Source organism: Pelodiscus sinensis, chromosome 6, assembly GCF_049634645.1.
Source record: "Pelodiscus sinensis isolate JC-2024 chromosome 6, ASM4963464v1, whole genome shotgun sequence".
In the NCBI taxonomy this organism is placed as follows: Eukaryota; Metazoa; Chordata; order Testudines; family Trionychidae; genus Pelodiscus; species Pelodiscus sinensis.
Window position 1 is genome coordinate 54203023 of NC_134716.1, and position 25918 is coordinate 54228940.

Consider the following 25918-nt stretch of genomic DNA (forward strand, 5'->3'; position numbering starts at 1 on the left):
GGAAAAGTTATTTACTTGTTCCTCTAACAAGAACTAGGGGGTCACCAAAATAAATGTATAGATAGTAGGTTTAAAATAAACAAAAGGAAGTTTTTCTTCATGCAGCGCACAGTCGACCTGTGGAACTCCTTGCCAGAGGATGTTGTGAAGACCAGGACTTGAACAGGGTCTGTAAAAGGGCTAGATAAATGTATGGAGATTAGGTCCGTCAATGGCTATTAGCCAGGAGGATGGGTAGGAATGGTGTCCCTAGCTTCTGTTTGTCAGAGGCTAGAGGTGGATGACAGGAGAGGGTCCCTGGCATTGGCCACTCCCTCTGGGGCACCTGGCATTGGCCACTGTTAGAAGACAGGATACTGCGCTAGATGGTTCTTATGTTCTTGCTTTGTGCTCCCGCATGTTCAGAGCGCTTGGGGTGTTGTTCTCACTTCTCGGCCACAGGCGGCGCTGTTCCCTACACTCTACGACCTCGAGCCTGAAAGGCCGCTGTGAACGCTGCTGTGCAGGGCGGCCGGGGGATGATCCCAGACCGGAAGCGGCGCTCTCTCTTCTCCCACCCTAGTCTTTGTGTTTCTCGGTCCTCCAGCCTGCCCGGTGCCGCTTGGTTGCTAGGCGGAAGTGAAGCGGCGGGGGCAGCGGTTTGATTTAAGCGTCCGAGGCGATAAAGCGACGCGGCAGCGCGAGTGGAGCTGGGCGCGGCGCATCCCCGATTTGTCCCCGCAGAGGTGGAGACCCCCTGTTAGGGCCGGGCCTCCCCCCACCCAGTAACCTCGGGATCAGCCTGGGCCGGGATCTCTCTCGCCCCTGCCTTAGACACCCCCGCAGGCCAGGTGCCCCGGGCTGCCAGCCTCCGCTCGCCCCTCCTCCCCGCGTCCTAGCCCTTCGCCGGAGCCCCGCTCTCACAGGCAGCCCCAAAGCAGAAATGGCTTCCAAATCCGACCAGCTTCTGATCGTTGTCTCCATCCTGGAAGGTAAAGTAGCGAGTCCGGGGCACTGTCCTCTGAGCCCACAGCTGGCTCTTGCTCCAGCTCGTTTCTCTCCTGGCATTGGCGCTTTTGCGTTTTTCTTTTATGGTTTTTTAACGGTGTAAATTTTGTTAGATTACCGGGATGATGGCTTTACTAATCCTTATAAATAACATGCCAGCATGTGGGGCGGAGTTACCTTTAAGTAAAGCATATGGGCTTGCCTTGCAACAGCTGATGTATTTTTGTCAATTTTTTTCTTTGTATTGTCAACAGCAAAGTACTAAATCAGGAATATACAAAAAGAGTTTGAATACTGAAGTTACATTATATTTTAAAGGCACAGTCTCATCTTAATAAAATCAGAATCTAAATAAATGAACAATCATTCCTTAGCCTTGTTGAAAGCTCTGTGAACTAAATTCATTTCTGATTTAAGAGGTCATGTTTTTCATTGCAACTGACATATTAATGACAAAGATAATGTAGGGCCTAAATAGCTTAACAGGAGTCTCTTAGTTGCTATCTACAGTCAGGAAGGTAAAGCAGGTGCTGGGATAACATTTGTGCAGACTTTAATAACATCTTCCTTTTTGGCGTGCTTGTCCTGGATTTGTATCTAATTCAAGGTATACAGGCAGTCCCCGGGTTACGTACAAGATAGGGACTGTAGGTTTGTTCTTAAGTTAAATCTGTGTGTAAGTCGGAACTGGCATCCAGATTCAGCCGCTGCTGAAACTGACCAGCGGCTGACTACAGGAAGCCCGAGGCAGAGTTGCTCTGCTCCGGGCTTCCTGGAATCAGCCGCTGATCAGTTTCAACAGGCTGAATCTGGACGCCAGTTCTTACATACAGATTCAATTTAAGAACCCCAGGCGTCCCCAAGTCAGCTGCTGCTGAAACTGATCAGCGGCTGATTCCAGGAAGCCCTGGGCAGAGCAACTCTGCCTCGGGCTTCCTGTAGTCAGCGCTGGTCAGTTTCAGCAGCGGCTGACTTGGGGACGCCTGGGGCAGAGCAGATGGGGTGCTGCCGGGTTGGTCCCGTAGTGCCCAGCGCGGCGCTACGGAACCAACCGGCAGCGCCCCAGCTGCTGTACCACAGGCGTCCGGAGCAAAGCCGTGGAGCACGCCGGCAGTGGGACAGCCGCAGCGTGTCTGGGCTGTCCGCTGCCCGCGTGCTCCGCAGCTTTGCTCTGCTTTGCTCCCTGTCTCCCTGGTCTGTTGGTCTCCAGCAGACCAGGGAGACGGGGAGCAAAGCCGCGGAACACGCCGGCAGCGGGACAGCCGTGGCGTGTCTGGGCTGTCCGCTGCCCGCGTGCTCCCCAGATTTGCTCCCCGTCTCCCTGGTCTGGAAACCAGCAGACCAGGGAGATGGGGAGCAAAGCCTCTGAGGACGCTGGCAGCGGGACAGCCGCGGCGCGTCTGGGCTGCCCGCGTGCTCCGCGGCTTTGCTGCCCATCTCCCTAGTCTGCTGGAAACCAGCAGACTAGGGAGACGGGCAGCAAACCCCGTTTGTAACTGCAGATCCGACATAAGTCGGATCCGCGTAACTCGGGGACTGCCTGTATGCAAATAACAGGTTATTTTTTCTAAAGCATCAGAAAGTAGAAGTATTAAACTTTTGGTTGTGTCAGTTATTTTATGGTGGAGCTCTCTATTCCTCCAATTTTAAATGGTAGAAAATATTTAAAGAAAAGTAATTCATGTAAAATCATGAGATTTGACAGTAGAGAAATCAATTTTGGTTGTTAAAATAATCTCTGATTTTGCTTTGTTGGTTGGAAATGAGGCTTTGGCTATGTATAAGGGAAAATGGGAAAAGTAGAAAAAGGGAAACAATATTTTCAGTGTTGTAGCTAGTTTGTATGATTACTTTAACAGAAAGAAATTGGATGAGGACTAAGAATGTTAAAATGATTTTATTTAAGTACAGTAAAACTCCATTAGTCCGGCATCCAATGCTCCGGGACTCCTGATGGTCCGGCACTATCAGGAACCCGGAAGTGCTGGGGCAGCCGGACAGGCTTCCCCCATTCAGCTGCTGCTGAAACTGACCAGCAGCTGAATCGGGGAAGCCGGGAGCAGAGCAGCTGTGGTGCTACCGGGTTGGTCTCGTAGCGCTGCCCCTCGGGGCTGCGGGACCAACCTGGCAGCACCCCAGCTGCTCTTGGGGACACGTGGGACAGAGCAGCTGGAGTGCTGCTGGGTTGGTCCCACAGCACCAAAGGACGGCACTGCGGGACCAACCCGGCAGGACCCCAGCTGCTCTGCCCCGGGCTTCCTGGAATCAGCCGCTGATCTGTTTCAGCAGTGGCTGACTTGGGGACCCCTAGGGCAGAGCAGCTGGGGTGCTGCCGGGTTGGTCCCGCAGCCCCGAGGGGCAGAGCTACAGGACCAACCGGGCAGTATCCTAGCTGCTCTGTCCCAGGCGTCCCCAAGAGCAGCTGGAGTGCTGCTGGGTTGGTGCCGTAGCGCCATCCCTCGGCACTGCGGGACCAACCCGGCAGCACCCCAGCTGCTTTATTGCAGGCATCCCCGATTCAGCTGCTGCTGAAACTGACCAGCAGCGGCTGAATCAAGGACGCCTGGGGTAGAGCCGAACTATCGTAAGGGGGGGCTATGAGGAGTCTGGGGTGGCATCCCCTCCCACCCCACTCCAGACCCCTCGTAACCCCCCCTTCTGATAATCCGGCACCTTTGGGACCCAGTGGGTGCCGGATTATCAGATATTCTGGACTATCGGAAGTTTACTGTAAATGTGTAACACGGGGGAGGGGAGCAGCTCCCTGGGAGCTGATGCACAGGGGGAGCTGGCTTTTAAGCCACCTGTGTGCTGCTGCCTCTGATATGGGGTAGGGAGGGTGTGTACTCACTCCCCTAGAATTGTCTGTCCCCTAACAACACCACTCACCTCTGCCTCTGTATCAGCGGGCTCCCGCCTGCCTGACTCCTCACTGCTACCTTTGATATAGTGGGGGAGGAGAGGGGCTGCATGTAACTGTGAAGGCCTGGGCTCATTGATTAACCATATACAGGATTAGGCTTTCACATCCATAGTGAGGACTCAGGAACTCATTTTCAGTGTTGTTAGAACATGTGACAGCTGCTTGTATATGATGAGTTTTTAATGGTTCTGTTTGCATAGTGGTTTAACATCTCTCTATAAAAAAAAATGTTCTGCAGGATGACAGTGACTTCATCACTCTGCGTCCTGCCTGCCTCCCCTCTCTCCTTTCCCCAGTGCTTGGTAGCCAGGGCTGTCATGCTGCGGCTTCCTCCTTCCCTGATGCTGGGGGGAGCCCGGGCCATGCCTTGGGCCCCTCCCCCCCAAGTGGCCAAGGAGAGAGCCAGGGCTGCCTACCTCCGGGGGGGGGGGGGGGGGGAGGGCTTGATGAGCGTAGCAAGAAGGGGTGCAGCCCCCTATTATAGATAAACAGAGAAGGGAACTTGAGAGAAATGCAAACAGGGTACTGCAAAGTTTTGTGTGTTTTACAAAGGTGTTTTAAAGACGGGTATAATTTCTGAAACTGTTGACATACTCATGGCACTCAACTCTAGGCAGCTTTTTTTTAAAAGTTTATAGGCCCCTTTATTTGCCATAGCCTAGTGATCTATATCTGAATATTTTCAAACAAGTCATGATCAAATTGGTTTTAATATCTGAACTGACCAAACTTTTTAAAAACACAATATTGAAAAATTGTTAACAGACTCTATCAGTGGTTATACCCCTGTTATTGAAGGCCTTGTATGTTATCTTAACCAAAAGATAGTAGCTATAAGGTCTAGGTGTTGTAATAAATTTTATTTAGACCTCATTACAGGTTTGGAGTCTAGTACACCACGATGTTGCACTTGTATTCCTTACCGGTGGATCCCCACCTCATTTATCTAACACTGATAGATAGCTCTATGGACCAACAGCTTTCAAAATTTATTTTGTGCTTTTTTAGGAGGTTCTTATACATTTTTTACATTTCAATAACAACTCAAACATTTTTAGAAATTATGGTATTGGGCTGAAAATTTGTATATAAAATTCAGATAGATGCTAATCAAATCCATAAATCAAGTATTATGAACATTTTTTGGGGAAAAATTTTACAAGGCCTGTCTGGCTGAGTATTTTTAATAACTTACTATTATGAGCACCAAAATAACAAAATGTACAAACTATCACAAGAGGTATAATTTATCATTTCTTCTATCCCTGATTGTTTAAAAAGAACCTCACATCAGATTACAAACTTCTATTAAGCTTTTCACTAATGAATCACTTTAAAAGACATAAAAATCTGCACCAGCAATATTCCTGCTATGTATCCAAGCTCTCTATAGCAGGGAATAAATTATTTTGTTTATGACCGTACTGGACGCTGCTGGTACACAGTACATAATATAAAAATTGATATATTATGTCTCTTTAGTTAGAAAATATTGCTTATTGTATTCATTTAAATAACCAATGAACTTCCAGAGCCAAAGGAAAAAATCTAAAATATTGTAAGTGCCTGATCCCATGCACATGGGATGGTAAAGTTTCTTGTGTGAGTAGTTCCATTATAATCAGCTAATTAAGTCACTAGTAAAGTACACATATGCAAGATTGGGACGAACTGCATTAAACACTGTTTGTTAATATAGGTGACAATTTTTTATTAACTCAGGATACTTTCATACCTGGTATGTGTGGAAGTCCACCCTCCACTGTTTTGGACTAGCACAGAGCTACTGAACTTTGGAAGCTCTTGGGGACACAATGAGAACCACAGCTTAAGTGTGGTAGCATATACATGCAAATATCTCCTTTCACACTGACAGGCATGAATACAAAGATTAAGGCAAGACTAGACAACATGCGGGCCCCGTTTAAGTCAGTTCTGCTGATATTAATAAAATTTAATATTTACCCCATTTCCACCCATATGACAGCACTTTTAATGAGCAATGACAGTCCAGGAATTTAACTACTAAAACACATGTGAACAGAAGACCATTATATTGACTGCTTTTTTGTTTTGGCTCCCGCCCCCACAACCTCCGCGGGCTGCATGTACCCATACTGCACTGTGGGCCACAAACAAATGGGCTGTGGGCTGCATGCGGCCTGCGGGCCACGTGTTGAATAGCCCTGGACTAGCAGAAAGGAAAGATATCTTTTAAAATATATTAATACACTTTCCAAGTATTACTTTTTAAAACAACTTTTAGAAGAATGATACAGGAAACTTATTTGTAAATTATCTGTTTTGTGACAAAAACACCAATTCTTTCATGTTTTTACCAGACATGCCTGATAGTTGTGTCTTTGTATTTTGTTCCAGGACGCTATTTTCCCAGACGTGCAAAGCATATGCTGGTGGTAGAAGCAAAGTTTGATGGTGAACAGCTAGCAACAGATCCTGTTGATCATGCAGACCAGCCAGAGTTTGCCACAGAATTGGCTTGGGAGCTTGATAGGAAAGCACTTCACCAGCACAGGTTATATTATTAAATTCTCAATTTTGTCATGATTTTTATCTTTACAGCCATTGAAAAACTGTATCTGACGTTAAAAATGTTTCCATTACAGTAGTACAATCTGCTATGTTTAATTAAAGTATATATTGTAAGTTTTCCACCATTATATTGCTTCTACAGTACAGATGATAACTGGTAATGTGAGCGTCACTGAAGGAGTCTAATACAGGCAGTCCCCGACTTACGTCGGATCCGACTTATGTCGGATCCGCACTTATGAACGGGGCTTTCTCGCCCCGGAAGTCGGGGCGAGAAAGCCCCGTTCGTAAGCTGCTCCGGTGCCCCTGGTCTGCTGGAGACCGTCTCCAGCAGACCAGGGGCACCGGGCGGGTTCCCGCGCTTCTGAGGCTTTGCCAGAGCAAAGCCTCAGAGGTGCGGGGAACCGCCGCTGCTGCCGCTTCAATCTGGGTGCCTGTGGTCTGCTGGGGACCGTCCCCAGCAGACCACAGGCTCCCGGACTGAAGCCGCAGCCGCGGGGGGGTCCCGCGCCTCTGAGGCTTTGCTCTGGTAAAGCCTCAGAGGCGCGGGACCCCCCCCCGCGGCTGCAGCTTCAGTCCGGGAGCCTGTGGTCTGCTGGGGACGGTCCCCAGCAGACCACAGGCACCCAGATTGAAGCGGCAGCAGCGGCAGGGTCCCTCCCTCTGAGGCTTTGCCAGAGCAAAGCCTCAGAGGCTCTGCTCCCCGTGTCCCTGGTCTGCTGGGGAGGGGGGGGGCGCAGCTAGTGTGCTCCCCCCCCCCAGCAGACCAGGCTTTTGTTTTGGACTCTGGGGCAGAGCAGCTGGGGCGCTGCCGATTGGTCCTGCAGCGCCCGCTCTGGGCACTACTGGACCAACCCGGCAGCACCCCAGCTGCTCTGCCCCAGGTCCTGATTCAGCCGCTGCTGGTCAGTTTCAGCAGCGGCTGAATCAGGACCCTGGGGCAGAGCAGATGGGGTGCTGCTAGGTTGGTCCAGTAGCACCCAGGAGCGGCGCTACTGGAGCAACCCAGCAGCACCCCAGCTGCTCTGCCCCAGGCGTCCCCAAGTCAGCTTCTGCTGAAACTGACCAGCGCTGACTACAGGAAGCCCCAGGCAGAGTTGCTCTGCCCCGGGCTTCCTGGAATCAGCTGCTGATCAGTTTCAGCAGCAGCTGACTTGGGGACGCCTGGGGTTCTTAAGTTGATTCTGTATGTAAGTCAGAACTGGCGGTCAGTTTCAGCAGTGTCTGAATCTGGACGCCAGTTCCGACTTACATACAGATTCAACTTAAGAACAAACCTACAGTCCCTATCTTGTACGTAACCCGGGGACTGCCTGTACTCACATGTGAAGTTTAATTTTTTTTTAAAAATCTTGTAGCAGAAGAATATTATGCTACAGTACATACACTGGATTCAAGTTATTTTGTATAAACTGGAATATATTATGAGAGAACCATATTGATCTTAAACCATATTAAATGCAAAGAAAAAAATTTTACAATACTGTTTCATTCTAAGAAAAGTTTGGAAACTTTTACAGTTTTTGTAGCAATTGTCACTTAGCCTACTTTGAGTATATATCATTATGTGGCATGAACTTTATGCCTTAATAGTAATATTCAATGTGTCAGAATCACCACACATGGATAAATAGTTTTCATTTTGAGTAGTTATACCTCCATTACTAGAGAAACCTTTTCACACTTGCTACTGACAAGTAAATTAGCAGCATGCCAGTACAAATTTATTGATAAAGCACAAACCATTCGGGGTCGCTATGTGTGCAGCCATAATTATAGATGGTTGTATATGTGGGGAATAATTTCAGTTATTTTAAGACCATTTAAAAATAATGGTGTAGATAAACTTGTATTCTGAAAATATATGTGAAAATAACCAAGGAACATAATCAAGTATTTAATGCAACTGTTTGTTTCACACATTTATACTTTTGTAACCAATTAATTAATACTGAGGAGAAATTGCGATTGAAATGTGTTGTACTGCTCATTTTGTGTGGAAGTTAATACTGTATGTCCAACTGCTATGTCTGAACCTGCCTTTGTTTCTGGTGAGGAATAGGTTCATGAAATACTATTATCTTTTCTATGATTGCTTGGGTTTAGGAAGGTACTGTATAGTGAATTATTTTTTAAAATGGGTTTATTTTCTTTTTGCTTCTGTAATCTAACACTGTTATAGGTTTAACAGTATGTATCCTAATTCAACCTAAACCTGTTAAAAAGTTGCTATACAGGCAGTCCCCGAGTTACGCGGATCCGACTTACGTCGGATCCGCAGTTACGAACGGGGCACTTCCTCTCCCTGGTCTCGAGCAGACCAGGGAGAGGAAGCAAAGCGGCGGCGGAACGCGCGGCCAGCTGACAGCCCAGACGCGTCTGGGCTGTCAGCTGGCCGCGCGCTCCGCTCTGCTCCCCCCCCCCCCCTCTGCAGACCAGGGGGAGGGGGAGCAGAGCAGAGCAGAGCGGCGGAACGCGCAGCCAGCTGACAGCCCAGACGCTTCTGGGCTGTCAGCTGGCCGCGCGTTCTGCCGCTCTGCTCTGCTCTGCTCCGCTCTGCTCTGCTCCCCCTCCCCCTGGTCTGCAGACCAGGGGGAGGGGGAGCAGAGCGGAGCACGCAGCCAGCTGACAGCCCAGACGCGTCTGGGCTGTCAGCTGGCCGCGTGTTCCGCCGCTCTGCTGTGCTCCGCTCTGCTCCCCCTCCCCCTGGTCTGCAAACCATGGGGGGGGGGGGGAGCAGAGCGGAGCACGCGACCAGCTGACAGCCCAGACGCGTCTGGGCTGTCAGCTGGCCGCGGGTTCCGCCGCTCTGCTCTACTCTGCTCCCCCTCCCCCTGGTCTGCAGACCTGGGGGACGGGGAGCAGAGCAAAGCCGCGGAGCCCGAGGGCAGCAGGATAGCCACGGCGCGTCTGGGCTGTCCCGCTGCCCGCGTGTTCCGCCGCTTTGCTCCCCGTCCCCCTGGTCTGCAGACCAGGGGGACGGGGAGCAAAGCAGAGCAAAGCCACGGAGCCCGAGGGCAGCAGGATAGCCACGGCGCGTCTGGGCTGTCCCGCTGCCCCCGTGCTCCGCGGCTTTGCTCCGGATGCCTGTGGTACAGCAGCTGGGGCGCTGCCGGTTGGTCCCGTAGCGCCGCTCTGGGTGCCACTGGACCAACCCAGCAGCACCCCAGCTGCTCTGCCCCAGGTGTCCCCTAGTCAGCAGCTGCTGAAAATGACCAGTGGCTGACTACAGGAAGCCCCTGTCCCGGGCTTCCTGGAATCAGCCGCTGATCAGTTTCAGCAGCAGCTGACTTGGGGATGCCTGGGGTTCTTAAGTTGAATCTGTATGTAAGTCAGAACTGGCGTCCAGATTCAGCCACTGTTGAAACTGATCAGTTTCAGCAGTGGCTGAATCTGGACGCCAGTTCCGACTTACATACAGATTCAACTTAAGAACAAACCTACAGTCCCTATCTTGTACGTAACCCGGGGACTGCCTGTATTTTCATTTTTATTTTATATTGTAATTTTTCCATGCTGTGAAATTTTTTCATCATTTTTGTCACATCTTGGATTTCATTGTGGTATTGTTCCAGGCTACAGCGTACACCTATCAAACTTCAGTGTTTTGCTTTGGATCCTATATCTTCAACTAAGGAGAATATAGGCTATATTGTTCTAGATTTAAGAGCTGCTCAAGAAAAGAAACAGGTGTGTTTTTTTTTTTTTTTTATGAAGAGATGTTAATAACTAACAGATGGTACTTATTGCATTTTCCATTTTTGTAGAAATACTGAAATAGTTCTTGTAATGAATTTGCAAAGCTTTGAATCCTATTCGAAGGAATGTTGACTTATCAAAATATGTAGTTCAAAACCTTTACAAAAGAGATCTCAATAGCATGTTGAAATACAAATACTGATATCTTGTGTGCATCACTCTATTAAAATGATTAAATGTAAAATGCATTTGAATTATTTTTAATTAGTCATTGGAGATGATTGTGATATGAAGAAATTAAACATGTGAGAAGGTTCTTTTGCCTTCCTGAATTTTAATGATTTTGAGACTTGCAATCTTGATATATTTAAATAATTCTCTATAAGCTGTTTCTAATAACCAGACTAATATTGGATTTTTATTTTTTAGTCTAATGGAGTAGATGGTTCCTATCTTCTGAAACTACTAAATTTCCAATCTTAAAAAAACCCTCCCGATTTTAATAAAGAAATAATAGTACAGGTAAAAACATTCAGGGAATGGTTACAGTGAGTTAGGGATTTAAACTTAAACAGATTCAGATCTTTATAAAAAATATTGAGCGGTAACTTGATTACGATGTTTAAGTACCTTCTTAGGAAATAAATACTGGGTACTAAAGAGCAAATTTGTAACAAGAACTAGTGGCTGGAAATTGAAACCAGTAAATTTTAACTAGAAATAAGGTAGACCAGGTGGGGGGAGGGGAGGTGCAGGGGTAAAGTAATAGCTTTTGTTGGTCCAACTTCCATTGCTGAGAGGGCTGCCTTGAAGAGCTCTGTAAAAGCATATTTCTCTTAGTAGCAGAAGTAGATTGAACAAAAGGTATTACCTAACCCACCTCTACTATCTTGGGGCCAACACAATAACACTATACATTTTTAACACTGTGGATCTGGAATAAACTACCAAGTGAAGCAGAAGATTCTCCATCTCTTGAGATCTTCTAATCAGGCCTGTATGCATTTTTGGAAATGATGTTTTAACCAAATGTAAGATATAGTGCTCAGTACAGGGAAAACTTGGTGAAATGTAATGTCTGTGATATAGAGGCTAGATGATCTAATAGTCCATATTAGCCTTGAACTCTGAGTGTACACCATGGCTAGTCACATCATATCCCCCATTCACTGAAGCCACAGGTTTCCATTTTAGCAGAATAAGAAAGCTTGTGTTCCATACAATCTTACTTTGTTGGGGGCCTGTCGGATGAAACCTATAAAAAACAAGATTTTTCTCTATTGTGATGTAAGATTGTATGGCAGTGTTCCTCAGAGTGGTCTGTGAAACTATTTTGAGAAACCTGTTAAGTGGCCACTTCGGTGTGTGTTATTACTAGCTCCGTAGCCACGGAGCCTCACGGCTCCATTAGCTTTGGTTTTCCATTTACAGCCAAGAGGAGCCGCAGGGAGTGGTGTAAGCTGGTCTGCCACTTCCTATGGCTCCCCTTGGCTGCAAACAGTGAACTGCAGCCAATGGGAGGTGCAAGGTTTGTGGCTGTGGAGCCGGTAAATAAACACTCTGGAACGGCTTTTGTGGATTACTTTGAGAAACACTGTTCTATGGTGTTCTTAACTTCTTCCTTTATTGAGTATGCCCAGCTATTGGAAGGAATATGCAGATTTTTATCTATGAGTCTAGTCTAAAATATAGTCAGCTATTATGGCTTCAGATATGTCAATCTATGTCTTGATGCAGTTTTTCAGTAATTGGACTGAAATATACACTCTCTTTGTATGTCAACATAGGGCTTATGTCTCACAAAACAGCTATAATTCAGGGTGCAATCTAACCTCCAGGTAGTCAGACAGGTGCACAGAGAGGTAATGATTTGAATGAGGTTATGCAGGGAACTTGGGCAAAACTGAGACTAGACTTCAGACATCTAGACTCTTGCTTTCCATGCTGCAGTCACTAAAAACCAGTTTTTTTATTTATTTTTCCTTTATATAATGCTTTTCTATCTGTGTTCCTCTTTCTCTCTTCTCTGAGATAGGCAACAGTCATTTAGAGAGCTATTTGTATGTGGATGGCAGGCATTTTTGAGTAAACTTTGGTCAGGAGTTCCTGGGATAGAACACGTGCAAAAGGGGCAGTTTACTCCAGGCCCTCTGCTTGAGGGAGCTCCCAAGCTTGTGGAATTTGAGGTCATAGCATTTTGACCTGGTGCGCAGAGTCAAAGTGCTACTTAGGTTTGATGGAAGAAAATCATTACTCTGTCGTGATGAAAGTGTGGCTGAGCCACATTTGGGTGAGTGGTGACCCTATGACAATAGGAGCAAGGAACCATGCCCAGCCCTGTGGGATGAGAGGCATTTCTACAGAGTGTGGGACTGGCTTGCTCGCTACCTCTCATTTCCCTCCCACCAAGCCTGCCGACTGGAGGGTAGAGGGGGCAGTTGCCCCATGGCCTGGTGATTTGAAAGGGCCTGGGTTCCCAGCAGCCGCTACTATAGGAGTGGCAGTGGTCAGAGCCCCAGACCATTTTAAATCACCACCAGAGTGTCTCTTGGTGCGCTCTGAACGGCTCTGAGGGCTTCCTGGGGTGAGGGGATGAGAGAGGAGGCCGTAGCACCAAGTGTTCCAGATGGTGCTGACTGCTGGCTGCCTCTGAGGCCATACCCCTTCTGGGAATGCAGAGCCGGTCTTTCCAGCCCCCCCTCCCCTCCTTGCTCAAGGAGCTCAGCAAGTTGGTCAGCTACGCTGCTTCAACCCTAAGATCTCAGGTGGGGAGTAAGAGGTTCAGTTTCAGATTTTGATATGGGGCTCTGTAAACATCTGTGATCTTGATGTAATTTGGTTTCTGCTTCATCTTAGCCTTTGGAAGTGTGTAGAATGTATCAAAAACCAACACTGTTATGGTGGAAGTGACACAATCAGATTGATACTTTGAAAATAAATACTGAAGCACATTTTGAATCTCTTGGCAGTTAGGCTGCAGCAGAATTAATTTCATCCTGTAACTACGTTGTATTCTTTTGCCATTCTCTTCTTTATGTCTTATTTTTGGAACATATCAATTTTCTAAAATTCTGCAGGCACCAAAATGGTATCCTTTGCTCAGCAACAAATATACTAAATTTAAATCTGAGATGCAGATAAGCATAGCATTGGAAACTGATACAAAAGCACCAGTGGATGGCTTTAAAGCAAAAGAAGCGCCTCCTAGAGAAAGGAAAGGTTAGTAGCATAATAAAAATGTTAATAACATTCTGAAAAGTTTCATGCTTATGAAGAATGTACAATTTCTTGCAAATGATAAATTGTGTTTTGGGGCACAAGTGCATTTTAATTTAATAGTGTTTTTATAGAAAATACAGGTTGGACCTCCCTGGTCTCCCTCCCTTGGGATGTGACTGGTCCCAAACGTCCAGGAAAATCCCTCCAGGAGAGGACATTTCTGGCCCTCCATCCCAACTCCTCCTGGCCTGGTTGCCGGCCTCCTTGCTGGATTCCCTTGCCAACCACTGCTGGAGCTCCTGGCCCCACTGGCTCTGCTGCAGCTGAGCTGGGGCACCTGGCCCCGCCAGACTCGCTGCAGCAGCCCACAGTCCTGCAGGCTCTTATCCCCACCGCAGCGGCCCTGCTTCCAGGACTCCTTGCCCCACTAGGGCAGATTGGGCTCCAGCAGGGCAGCACTGACACACCATGCTCTCTGTGTCCAGCTCAGCTGGACTCCTGTGGCAGGACTCCTGGCTGTTGGTCCCCCAGCAGCCAGCCCCCACAGGGCTCTTGTTCCCTGGCCATCCACCGGGACTCCCTGGTCCAACAACATCCATCCCAGTCTAGTGAGGTTCAACCTGTATTTGCAACCTGTTCCAATGCATATAATGTATATACTAGGGATGTAAAGAACTAGTCACTCCCCGCCCCTTTCTTCCTCTATCAGGGTATGTCTACATTACAAAGTTAATTCGAACTAACAGACATTAGTTCGAATTAACTTTGATAGGCGCTACACATGCAAACCGCTAGTTCGAACTTAATTTCAACTAGCGGAGCACTTAATTCGAACTAGGTAAACCTCATTCTACGAGGACTAACGCCTAGTTCAAATTAACTAGTTCGAATTAAGGGCTGTGTAGCCTCTAAATTCGAACTAGTGGGAGGCTAGCCCTCCCCAGCTTGCCCTGGTGGCCACTCTGGGCATCACCAGGGAAACTCGTCTGCCCCCCTCCCAGCCCCGGAGCCCTTAAAGCGGCACAGGCTGGCTACGGTGCCCGTGCCAGGTGCAAGCCTGCCAGCACCCAGCCAGCAGACCCTGCACCTGGCACGGCTCGAGCCAGCCACCTGCTGTCACCCAGCCCTCCGCCTCTTCCCGGGACCAGGCTGGCGGCTCCTGGGAGCCTGCCCAGGTCCGCAAGAGGCGGGCGCCCACCTGGTCTAGTGCGGACATCGTGGACCTCATCCACGACCTCCGCACTAGGCACAAGAAAGTGGCCGTCTAGGGCAGGATAGCTGCCAGCCTGGCCACCCAGGAGTAGGTGTGCATGAAAATCAGGTTGGTCCAGTGAGACCCCCGACCCTGAGCCCTGAGCTTAGAATGGCCGTACTGGGTCAGACCAAAGGTCCATCTAGCCCAGTAGCCTGTCTGCCGACAGCAGCCAACACTAGAGACCCTGGAGAGGATGGACCGAAACAATGACCAAGCCATTTGTCTCGTGCCATCCATCTCCAGCCTTCCACAAATAGAGGCCAGGGACACCATTTCTACCCTCTGACTAATACCACTCCATGGACCCAACCTCCATGACTTTATCTCACTTCTCTTTAAACTCTGTTATAGTTCTAGTCTTCACAGCCTCCTGCAGCAAGGAGTTCCACAGCTTGACTATTTGCTTTGTGAAGAAGAACTGTCTGTTATTAGTTTGAAGCCTGCTACCCATTCATTTCATTTGGTGTCCTCTAGTCCTTCTGTTATGGGAACTAATGAAGAACTTTTCTTTATGCACCCTCTCCACACCACTCGTGCTTTTATAGACCTCTATCCTATCCCCCCTCTATCATATCTCTCCTCTTTTCTAAGCTGAAAAGTCCCCGTCTTTTTAGCCTCTCTTCATATGAGACCTGTTCCAAACCCCTGATCATTTTAGTTGCCCTCCCCTCTCCCACCCTCTCTCTTCCCCTCTCTCACCTCCTTTTCCCAGTCTCCCCTAGTTTTGTTCAATAAAGAGAGTTTCTATTTTTGAACACACGTGTCCTTTATTTTGTACATCAGGAAGGGGGGCTAGGGAGGGGTAAGTGGAAGGGGGTGAGGGAGGAATGGGGTACGAGCCCCTGATGGGGAGGACTGGAGTGGCTCTGCGGGCTCCTCGGGGTGGAATCTCTCCTGCAGCCCCCCTATTGATCCTCCCCCTCTGGATGGCAGCCTGCGGCAAGTGCAGCCAGTCTGATGGCCGAGTGCTGTGATGTGCCCATTGTGGGCACTCAGGGCACTCCAAGCCAGGACTGCTTTGCAAGTGGGGTACCCCTGAGAACTGTCTGTCCGGGGTGGGGGTCGGGTCCCTTTAAGCACAGCCCTCGGCTAGCCTGTGACAGCAGCTCCATGCTCTAAGTCCTACTCTGATGCCCTGCCGGCACTGCTTCCGGCCATCCTTAACCCCGGTTCAGGGTCCACTCAATGTGGACATGCTAGTTCGAATTAGCAAAACGCTAATTCGAACTAGTTTTTAGGTCTAGATGCACTAGTTCGAATTAGCTTAGTTCGAATTAACTAATTTGAATTAAGTTAGTTTGAATTAGTGCTGTAGTGTAGACATACCCTCAGATAGAGACAGCAAGAGGGGTGGGGGAGAGGGGGAGAAAAGGAGGATAATTAAAAGCGGCAGCGCTGCATTGAGCCCGGGATCAGCAGGGGACTTCCCAGTTGACCCCAGGCTGAATGCGATGCTGCTGCTTTGAAATGCCAGGTGGAACAGGATCAACTGGGGACTCCCCAGCTGACCCTGGGCTCCGTGCAGCATGCCAGCTTTGAAATGTTCAAGCATTCCCAGCGGGGCTCTTGTGCATTTCATTGAGGAAGTGCAGCACCAAGCCTGGGGCCAGCGTGCGACTCTGAGCCCCCGCTGGGGTTTTTGCGCATTTCAAAGCGGAGGCACCTGTGTGGAGCCTGGAGTCAATGGGACTTCCCACTGGCCTTGGGCTCCATGCTGTGTTCCAGCCCACTGGGGCTCTTGTATATTTCGAACGCAGAAGTGCTTATTGACTAGTTGAGTAGTCAGTGGAAATTCCATCGACTACTGGAATAGTAAATTAAGCGCTACTGAACATCCCTAGTGTATACTAATGTAAGCATTGTTAGGGTTATTTTATAATGGAGGCAGGTATAACAAGATGACTATCAGTGCTGGTGCCCTGAGAACTGTCTCAAGAAAATAGTTCAATGCAGTGTTAAATGGTATTGTGTTAAATAAACTATTCAGAGTGCTCTCTTCAGCCTAATTCTTTGTCCTTTATATTCTCTCCTCCTTCCTTGGAAGGAGGAATGAGGGCACATGTGAAAGGTTGCCTAAATTTGTCTTCCCTGTTTCCTGTAGGCTAATAAGAGAAAATTTGGGGTACCCATGTCTTGTATTCATGTTTGTGTCTGGAATATTGAGCTCTCCTCCACAAATTGTAGCAAATTATGGGCTTCACTTAGGATGAGAACTTAATGTTTTAATTTCTCACTCATTAACTTAAAGTCAGGCCTGAATCCAATAAACAGTGATCTGATCAGACTATCGATCTTGAAAACAGTAGTGAAACTGGGTGTGTGTGGCAGTAATCTCCGTAGGATGGCTGCTGCTTGTCCTTGAGATCGTCAAATATAGAAATGAGTGGCACCATGAAAAAAATCATTTCTCTTTCCCTCAAATCCAGTTAGGCAGCAGGAAGAGTTGGAAAAACCCATCTTACTTCTTTCCCGCACCTCTCTGTTCAAGCATGATCCCCACTTGTATTCTGGATGGAAAAGATTCGTGTAATGGAAGGGCCTTGCCCTTCTCTCTCCTCTCCAGACCACCTCATAAGGAATTGTGGTGCAGGATGAGAACCTCGAGTGTCTGGGCAAGCTAACTGGGACAAGGGGCCAGGAGGGAAGTAGGCACTGGATCTCAGTGACCATGGAGAATGAGGGCTGCATGGTGTTGGTAGAGACAACTGGAGGTTGTGTATGTAGGGGGTGAGATTTGAATTTGCTTGGAGACGAAGACTAGTATTCGAAGGAGGAAGTTGGAGTGGAGACAGACTAGTGAGGGAAAGCGAGTGTCAGGAGCAGCCAGGAAAGGGAGCAGATATGGCCGAGACAAGGACAGACTGGAAAAGATAGGGCAGAAGGAGTGATGTTTACAAGGGAAGGAGGAATGGGCAGATGAGTCTGTGTCTGATAGAGCACTCTTTTCCATAGCCTGGGATTTTCATGTGATTCGAGTCTCTGTTCCTCTGCTGTCAGCAAATACCTGTGAAACCCATGGGTAAATTGTACTGGTCTGCATACAAGATGCCAGTTTGATACTGCTTTAGTTACTCTATTTCCTCAAGCAATCAGTGTCTGTGTGATGGATATAAAGGTTCCAACTCTGCTAGTGGCCCAGGTTGATATCAATCTGATGTTCCATAATGTAATTTCAGAGGGGTTAGGGTGGGATTCAGTTGTTACTAATTTAAGAACAGATGTGAAATACACCAATCTGGTGATCTAAGGAACATTAACCAGAATAATTCTCATCTCTTCAAGTGCCTGCTCTGCTTTCTGGGCTAGATCCTAAAAATATTGTAGCAGTTCTGAATGAGGAAGAAGGCTATCATCAAATTGGCCCAGCAGAATATTGCAGAGAATACTTTGTTTTGTCTGTGACTATAGCATTTGCTACACAGTTGGAACAGGTAATTATTATTATTCATCTTTAAGACCATTATGCCAATAAAACTTTTATAGTTTGTGAAAAAGTAATGATTTGGCCATTTTCTCATTTCCTGTGTACAGGACTTTAATCTTTTAAATCTTTATCTTCTTCTAGTGAAAGAATGGTATTCATTTTGGGCCAGATTTAAAATTGTATTTTAAAATATTATGCATTACTGTATGCTAAATAAAATTATTCTGACCATGTGGACAGTGTAAGATTGATATCAAGCCATTCATATATTTTCTTTATGCATTTGGGTTTGTTAATGGTGAGATATATCGAAAGTACATTGTTGTCGCTCAGCAATCTTAACTGATTTCTAAAATAAATTGAGGGTTTTTGTTTATTTGGAACTTGGAAAGTTGTGTATTCGGGTTTTTTTTAATTTGCTTGTAATTTTATATTTAATTGCAACTACAGTTCTAGGATTGTGTATGTTTTTAAATGTGGAGAACATTTTTTTTCTCCCTAATGTTACACGCTTAGCTGAAGTTTGAGAACTTTTGGTCCTTCATCTTCAATAATACAAATCTGTGCCACTTGAGTTTAAGGAAGTTCTGTTAGCTGCTTGCTGTAGAAAGAACTTCGGAATATTTCTAAAATGCAGCCAGCCCAAAAAGGACAATATGTTCTCTCATAGTAATTGGGCTCAAAATTATCCAAATGATAACTTTAAATTCAACATATTTCTTCCAACATAGACATACATAAATTTTACAGTGATCTAACTAATGGAAAATGTGGAGGGTTTACAACAAGTTGCTTTTTTAATTACAAGGTCACAAATAATTTTTAAATATAAGTAATGCTTTCAAGTCAGCATAACTTTTAAATTATTTATAACACAAGCTGTTAAACTTCAAATCTCAGAGGTATTTTTCTTTCTTGAATAAATTTGGCAAATTTCCATGCCAGAATCCTAGGCAAACAAAATTAGAGCTTTATAAACCAAGCTGGTTGCAGCCATAGGAACTGATTTGTCTACTTTTTACATTGAGTGCCTTATTTAAAAGTGTTATGATCATTTCTGTCTCTACCATTGACTTGTTTGACTTTGGGAAAGTCATTACAGATCTGTCTGACCTCTCTTGCTTGACTAGATTCTCAGTGCTTGGGGAAAAGACTTAGTACATATTTGGACAGTCCTACCGTGTTAGGGCCTTTTCAGCTAAGTTCTCTGGGTACTAATGTGAAATACAAATTAAAGCTACTTGGCAAGTACTCCCATGGAAGTCTTTAGGATGACATCTGGAGTAAAGTGTTGCGCAGCATTAATAGGAGTGGCAGGATCTGGCTGTCAATATGGAAAGACTGTTGCCTCTCCATATATATGTTAGGGATGTTAATGCATTTAATCAACTAGTCACAGAAACTGCAGAGCCACAGTGGAATTAGCTCCCAGCCCCAGGAGCTAACCCTGCTGCAGCTCTGCCTTTTAAGTGTATCAAGAGCGTGGCATCTGGGACCAGGCGCAAGCTGGAAATCAGCTAATTCCTGGCTCATGCCCAGTCCCCTGCTATACCTCTGCCTCTCCTGTCACCCATGGGAGATGGTGCTGGAGGGCGGCTTTTAAGCCACCTCTTCCCAGCACCAGCTCCTGCTCCTCCCACCCACCCCCTACTTACATCCCTAGTATTTTAAAACATTTTTGCAATCTCATGTTTAAGTTAGTCTGGTCTTCTGGAGTTTGAGACCAGTTTTATCTACAATTTTTATAACTCTAAGGAGATGCTCGAAGGCAGCTGTAATTATTTGTGTTGGTAAAATATATATATTGTGTTTTTCCTCACACTTAGTTAATTCCTAGTACAATGAAACTTCCGGAACGACAGCCTGAGTTTTTCTTTTACTATTCGTTACTGGGGAATGATGTAACAAATGAACCCTTCACCGATTTAATCAATCCAAACTTTGAGCCAGAGAGAGCATCAGTTCGAATACGCAGTACTGTTGAAGTCCTTCAGGTTTATTTTTCTGCACAGCCAAAAATACAGGTAAACATTCTTTTTGCCTATGATAACCTAGGTTAAGTAAAAATCTGTTTAGCTCTAAACTTGCCAGTCTAGAAATTAATGAAGTAGACTTAAACACAATATTTTATAGATTTCTAATCTTCTGTTTTGTCTTACTGGGTGGTAATTAAAAACTTCTCTTAGATCTTGATTCTGCTCCCATTAAAGTCAATAGAAAAATTCCCAAAGAGCAGTATTAGTGGGCCCTAAGTGACACAGTTGACGAGCAAGCCATGTTTCAGATGCAACACATTTTATCCCTTTTATTAGTTGTCTTTTTAAATGTGAAGTACAGAGTTGATTTTTTTACAGGGATTTTTTTCTGTTGATCTTTTCTCTACTGAACTACACAGTTTTGTTTTTAAAATTTATATTTTAAACCATTTTAATTTAACTAATATTACTCTGTACCTAAAATAATTTTATTTCGGATTGTGGCATTTCACAGTAGAATAGCATTTGTTAACCAAGACTCTTTAAATTTATATTTCTGTAGACAGGACTCTACTGAGCTCACATAGTAGAGTTAATTAAACCTGATGACATCTTGCCTTGATGGAAAATATTTTATGCATTTTATATGTTTGGCGTATGTTTTTTTTTTTTTTTCTTTTTTTAAAATAACAATCTTATTGTAACACACCTTGCAAAAAACACATTGAGCTGGATTCTCATCTGGTGTAAATTAGGGTCATTCCATTGATATGAATGCACCTATTCATTTGCTTAAAGTTAAGCACATATTTAAATGCTTTGCTGGATTGATGTCAGCATGCTTGCATCATTCAATCTCTGTCATTTGCTAGTAAGACATATTTATTGCTAAAGAGGATCAGATTTATTTATAGGGTTTATCAAGACAAGGAAGAATGGCTATTCTTTTCCCCTTAAACTTTTTTTGCATACAAATTAAAAAGGAACTTGTATTGAAATAATAGATATGCATATGTACATTCTTTAGACAAAACTTTATTCAGGTAAGACAAACAACAATTCTTCTTGAAATCCAACAAGAATTGAGGGCATATATTCAAGCGCAAAATAACCCTAAACAAGGAATTAAAGAGCTGTAGACTTCATCTGGTAATTCCCAAAGCCTTCATTGTTAGACCAATATTTTAAGTACAGGCAGTCCCCGGGTTACGTACAAGATAGGGACTGTAGGTTTGTTCTTAAGTTGAATTTGTATGTAAGTCAGAACTGGTACATATTGTAGGGGAAACTCTAGCCAAACATTTCTCCAGAGCTCAGTTTTATTCTCCCACACCTCACTTCCCTCAGTCCTTTATTCTCAAGCTGAGGTGTCTGCTGAGAAAAGCCGCTCCGCGTCTCCCTGGTCTGCTGGGGGGGGGGGGGGGGGGGGGGAGCTAGCGTCGCGTCTCCCTGGTCTGCTGGGGGGAAGCAGCTAGTGCGGGGTTGCCTCACCCCGTTTGTAAGTAGGGATCCGATGTAAGTCGGATCCATGTAACCCGGGGACTGCCTGTATATGAATGCATAGAGATACAGGAGACAGGCCTCTGCATTTCCCTTTTTGTATGTCACTGTGATGTAGATAATTGTTATCTTGGCTACCTACTTCAGTGTCTGCTCTGAGAGAATCTTGACCCAGATTGATACAGAGGTTTTAGGGTCTATTTATGCCACTCCAGCCCTTTTACTCAGCATAAGGAGACTAGGCAGGGGGCTGGATCTCATCGTTCATTTCTTTTTAGAAGGCGGTTCAGTTTCAGACATTTGGCAGTGGTAGACGTAAACACTCTAATATTTGCTGAGCACTTCTTTTTCCAATAGATCCATCTTTGCTGTGGGGACCAGTCTCTTGGAAGCACTGAAATACCACTAACTGGATTGCTGAAGAAAGGAAATGTGGAGATTGACCAGCACCCTGTGGCAGTTGAAGGGGCGTTCAACCTTGTCCCACCAAATAGAGCCAAGCAAAAATTGCCACCATTGGCCATAGATATGGCTCCTACTGTTGGGGTATCAGTAACCTTACAGAAAGACGGCATAAACACCCAGGTATGCTCCACCCATTTTGATTGTGGTTCAGCTGCTGGTTTAAAAGATTTAAAACAGTTGGATTTTGTTAAACACAATTTTACACTTTAAATCGTGGACAGGAAAAGCCTGAAAGAACTAGCTACAGTATATTGTATAGCTCCATCAGTGTTTCTGTGCCATAAAAATAATCTCAAATTCTGTAAATATAGAAAGATTTTGTAAATATAGAAAGATTTTCAATGACAATTTTTTTAATAAGAAAATTGTATTATTTTGTTCAGTCATTGATCCACTTAGATCCTCAAACTGAGCAAGAACAACAGTCTCTGAAAAGAGTTTTTTCTCCTACACGGGATAAAACAAAGAGTCCAGAGCAAAGATCTCAGAGTGCCCCTTGTGCCCCACTTCAGAATGACCATTCTCTTCCCATAAAAGATGATGCAACAGAAAGTGAAATAGAAAGTCTTCAGTATGATAGGGGCACAAAATTAAACAAAAAAGGTAAGTGATTTGTAATTTTGAATGTTAATAGGCATAAACCAACTTTTGTTAAACGTTTTCATAGCACAGACCACAGATTGCCTCTTAGACCTCATCCTCTCCCGTTTGTGATCGTATCATTGTGGCAAATAAACAACTCATGTGGAAAACATATTAGAAGCGTAGTTAATGTATTCTAGCTGTTTTTAATACGTATTAGCAGCTGAAAATAACAGAAGAGCCAGCCCCATTCAAGCAGTGTGCAAAAGACCACCAGTGGTCCATGGACAGCAATTTCATAGAATTGTAGCACTGGAAGGAATCTTGCAGGTCAAGTCCAATACCCTACACTCACTCCAAGACTAAGTACCATCTAGACCATCATGGCAAGTGTGCGTTTGTCTAACTTGTTCTTAAATCTTCAATAATGGATTTACAATCACAACCTCACTAGACTATTTTTTCCAGTGGTTGACCACCCTCATGCTTAGGAAGCTTTTTCTATTGTCCAACCTAAACCTCCCTTGCTGAGATTTAAACTTCTTGTTGCTTGTCCTATCATCAGAAGTTAAGGAGTATCATTTTTCTCCTTATTCCTTGTAACAACTTTTTAGGTACTTGAAAACTGTTATGTCCCCTCTGTCTTCACATCTTCAGACTAAGCAAACCCAGTTCGTTCAGTCTTCCCTTACAGATCATGTTTTCTAGACCTTTACTCATTTTTATTGCTCTTCTCTAGACCTTCTCCCATTTGACCACATCTTTCCTAAAATGTGGTGCCCAGAACTTTACACAGTGCTCCAGTGGAGGCCTAAGCAGTGCAAAGTAGAGCAGAAAAATTATTTTGCTTACAACACTCTTGTTTATACATCCCAAAATATTTCCTTTGCGTGTATGCGTGCAAGTGTCATACTGTTGACTTAGATTGAATTTGTTGTCCACTTCGATCTCCTAGATCTGTTTCCATGGTACTCCATCCTAGACAGTCTCAACTCATTTTATATGCATGCAGCTGATTTGTTCCTTCCTTAGTGGACTATTTTGCATTTTTCCTTTTTTAATGTTATCATATTTACCTCCAAGCATTTCTACAGTTTATTCAGATCATTTTGAATTCTAACCCTGTCCTCCAAAGCACTTGCAACCCCTCCAAGCTTGGCATTGTCTACAAAAGTAATGAAAAAGAGTGACATAAAAAAATGAAATGGGGGAGGAAAGAAAGAGCATAGGATATTTAAACTTCAAGGAATTGGTAAATTAGTATTTTGTAAAAATAGCTGACTATTTTAATGATTTGTAATGCATTAACTTCATGAAAAATAGGAGAGATTCAAATTAATATTGAATAATTAAATGTTCAATAGAACTTCACCAATTTTCTATTTGCTAATTAACAAATATATTTTTTCTGAAACCCCACATCACTCCTATTCCTCACCAAACATTTAATAGCAGATTTATTTTTACTAAACATTGCCCATTATGGAAGCCCCCGTCTTGGTTCCCTGAGTTGAATTTTTCCATTTGGGAGCACTGTCACCAAGAATTCTGTTTACTGTATTTGCTAAATTGACTTCTTGTTGTTCTGCTTTCTGAGACTGGTCCTAAACCACACTGTGGAGGGAAATTCAGGGTCTCAATCCTGCTTCCTTTATTCAGGTGAAAGCCCTTTCATCATTAATACTTTTCCTAGACAGGTCACCGGGATTGGGCTCTTAATCTGAAACATAACAGGGAGAAAAATCATTAGCACAGGAGACAAATGTATACTTATGATGAAAACTGAAGGGATGTAACTTTTTTTTAAATATAGACACTTCTGTTGTAGAAATGGTTATTCCTAAATTATTTCACAATTATCTTTCAGAGCTGATGGTTGAATCTTGCAAAGAAGTTAACAAACAAGAGCCTGAAGAGCTAGCAGTTTTCAAATCACAAAACAAAGCAAAGTCACCTTTACACTCAGAGCTGCAAAATTTATGTAATGCTCACTAATGTTCAGTCAGAGAAACCTAATCAGTGCAACACTGTTTAAAAACAGAAAATAGAAGTACAGTAAACTTCCGATAATCTGGTACCTTTGGGACCCAGGGGGTGCTGGATTATCGGATATGCCGGAGTATCAGAAGGTACTCCGGAAGGGGGGCTGTGAGAGGTCTGGGGGGCAAAGGGAGTCAGTGGGGAACGATGCAGCGTGGGGCGAATCCTCCGCCATTTTGCAGGGTGGTGGGGGAAGCCCCACGCAGCCGCCAGCTACAGGCCAGCTGGGGCTGCAAGCGGCAGTGGTGACTTAGGGAAGCCGCAGGCAGAGCAGCTGGGGTGCTGCCGGGTTGGTCCCGCGGTGCTGCGGGACCAACCCGGCAGCACCCCTGCTGCTCTGCTCCACAGCTTCCCCAAGTCCGCCACTGGTCAGTTTCAGCAGCGGACTTGAGGAAGAAGCGCAGCGGACTTGAGGAAGAAGCGCGGAGCAGCTCCTATTGTCCGGCTGGCCGGAGCACTTCCAGGTTCCAGTTGATGCTGGACTATGTGGAGTGCCGGACCACTGGATGGTGGACAATTGGAGTTTTACTGTATTTGTTTCCATATACCCTGAGAATTCGTCAACCTTATTGCCTTGGTTCATTTTTAAAAATTGTAAATTATATACAATTTTGTAGTTAGAACAGATCTGTAATGCTGTGATGATCTCTGGTTCCTATCCAATCACTTTGGCTACACAATGTAATTTAATGAATCTTTTTGCAGTTTGAGAGCAGTTAAAAATCTATTTTCAGTGGCTCACTCTATGTATAGAGTAGCATACGTTGAAAGATCTGCTTCTTTTTTAAATTACTACCATTAATACTATGAAATACAAGCTAGCAGAAGATGGATGAAATTTTATTTATTGTATCTCTTTATTAGTATGAGACTTACTTTAAAAAATATAACAGAAAATTGCACCAGGTTCGAAAGACCAAAGCAGAAGAACCAGTATTTAAATTAATTTTAAATTATAAATGATAACTCTGTCCCTCTCTTAGATCATAAAATAGGGTGAGTGCAGAAACAGTTCTTTTGAGATTTGAAGATGCTATGTCTTGGTAACCTCATTCATTAAACACACAAGTTAACCAGCTGTTAGCTCCCTGGAGGAGCATTTGAGAAGGTAGGGTCTAGTTGGTAGGGCATTGGTCTGAACATAGAGGTCTGGCTGGCAAGCTGGTAGATCTTTGGCAAGGCACAGTTTTTAGGTATCTCAGTTTTCCCATCTGTAAAATGGGAATAAAACGCTTTTTTTTTGTTTAAGTTCTCTAATGTATGAAGATGAAAAGTTTTTATATAAAAGAGAGGTA

General features: G+C 45.0%; 1 protein-coding gene across 2 annotated transcripts in view; it reads left to right on the forward strand.

The window, feature by feature from the left end:
- The first annotated feature begins 537 nt into the window (after nucleotides 1-537).
- CEP120 (centrosomal protein 120) overlaps nucleotides 538-25918 on the forward strand; it is a 66280-nt gene continuing 40899 nt past the window's right edge. The window contains exons 1-9 of one of the 2 annotated variants that reach the window (XM_075931936.1): nucleotides 538-971; nucleotides 6290-6446; nucleotides 10039-10153; nucleotides 13240-13381; nucleotides 17919-18067; nucleotides 19887-20084; nucleotides 21894-22121; nucleotides 22385-22604; nucleotides 24451-24564. In XM_075931936.1, coding sequence (XP_075788051.1) covers nucleotides 923-971; nucleotides 6290-6446; nucleotides 10039-10153; nucleotides 13240-13381; nucleotides 17919-18067; nucleotides 19887-20084; nucleotides 21894-22121; nucleotides 22385-22604; nucleotides 24451-24564 — 1372 coding nt within the window. In that variant the 5' untranslated portion in view covers nucleotides 538-922. The remainder of the gene's footprint in view (nucleotides 972-6289; nucleotides 6447-10038; nucleotides 10154-13239; nucleotides 13382-17918; nucleotides 18068-19886; nucleotides 20085-21893; nucleotides 22122-22384; nucleotides 22605-24450; nucleotides 24565-25918) is intronic. The other variant, XM_006130100.4, reaches the window with a different exon arrangement.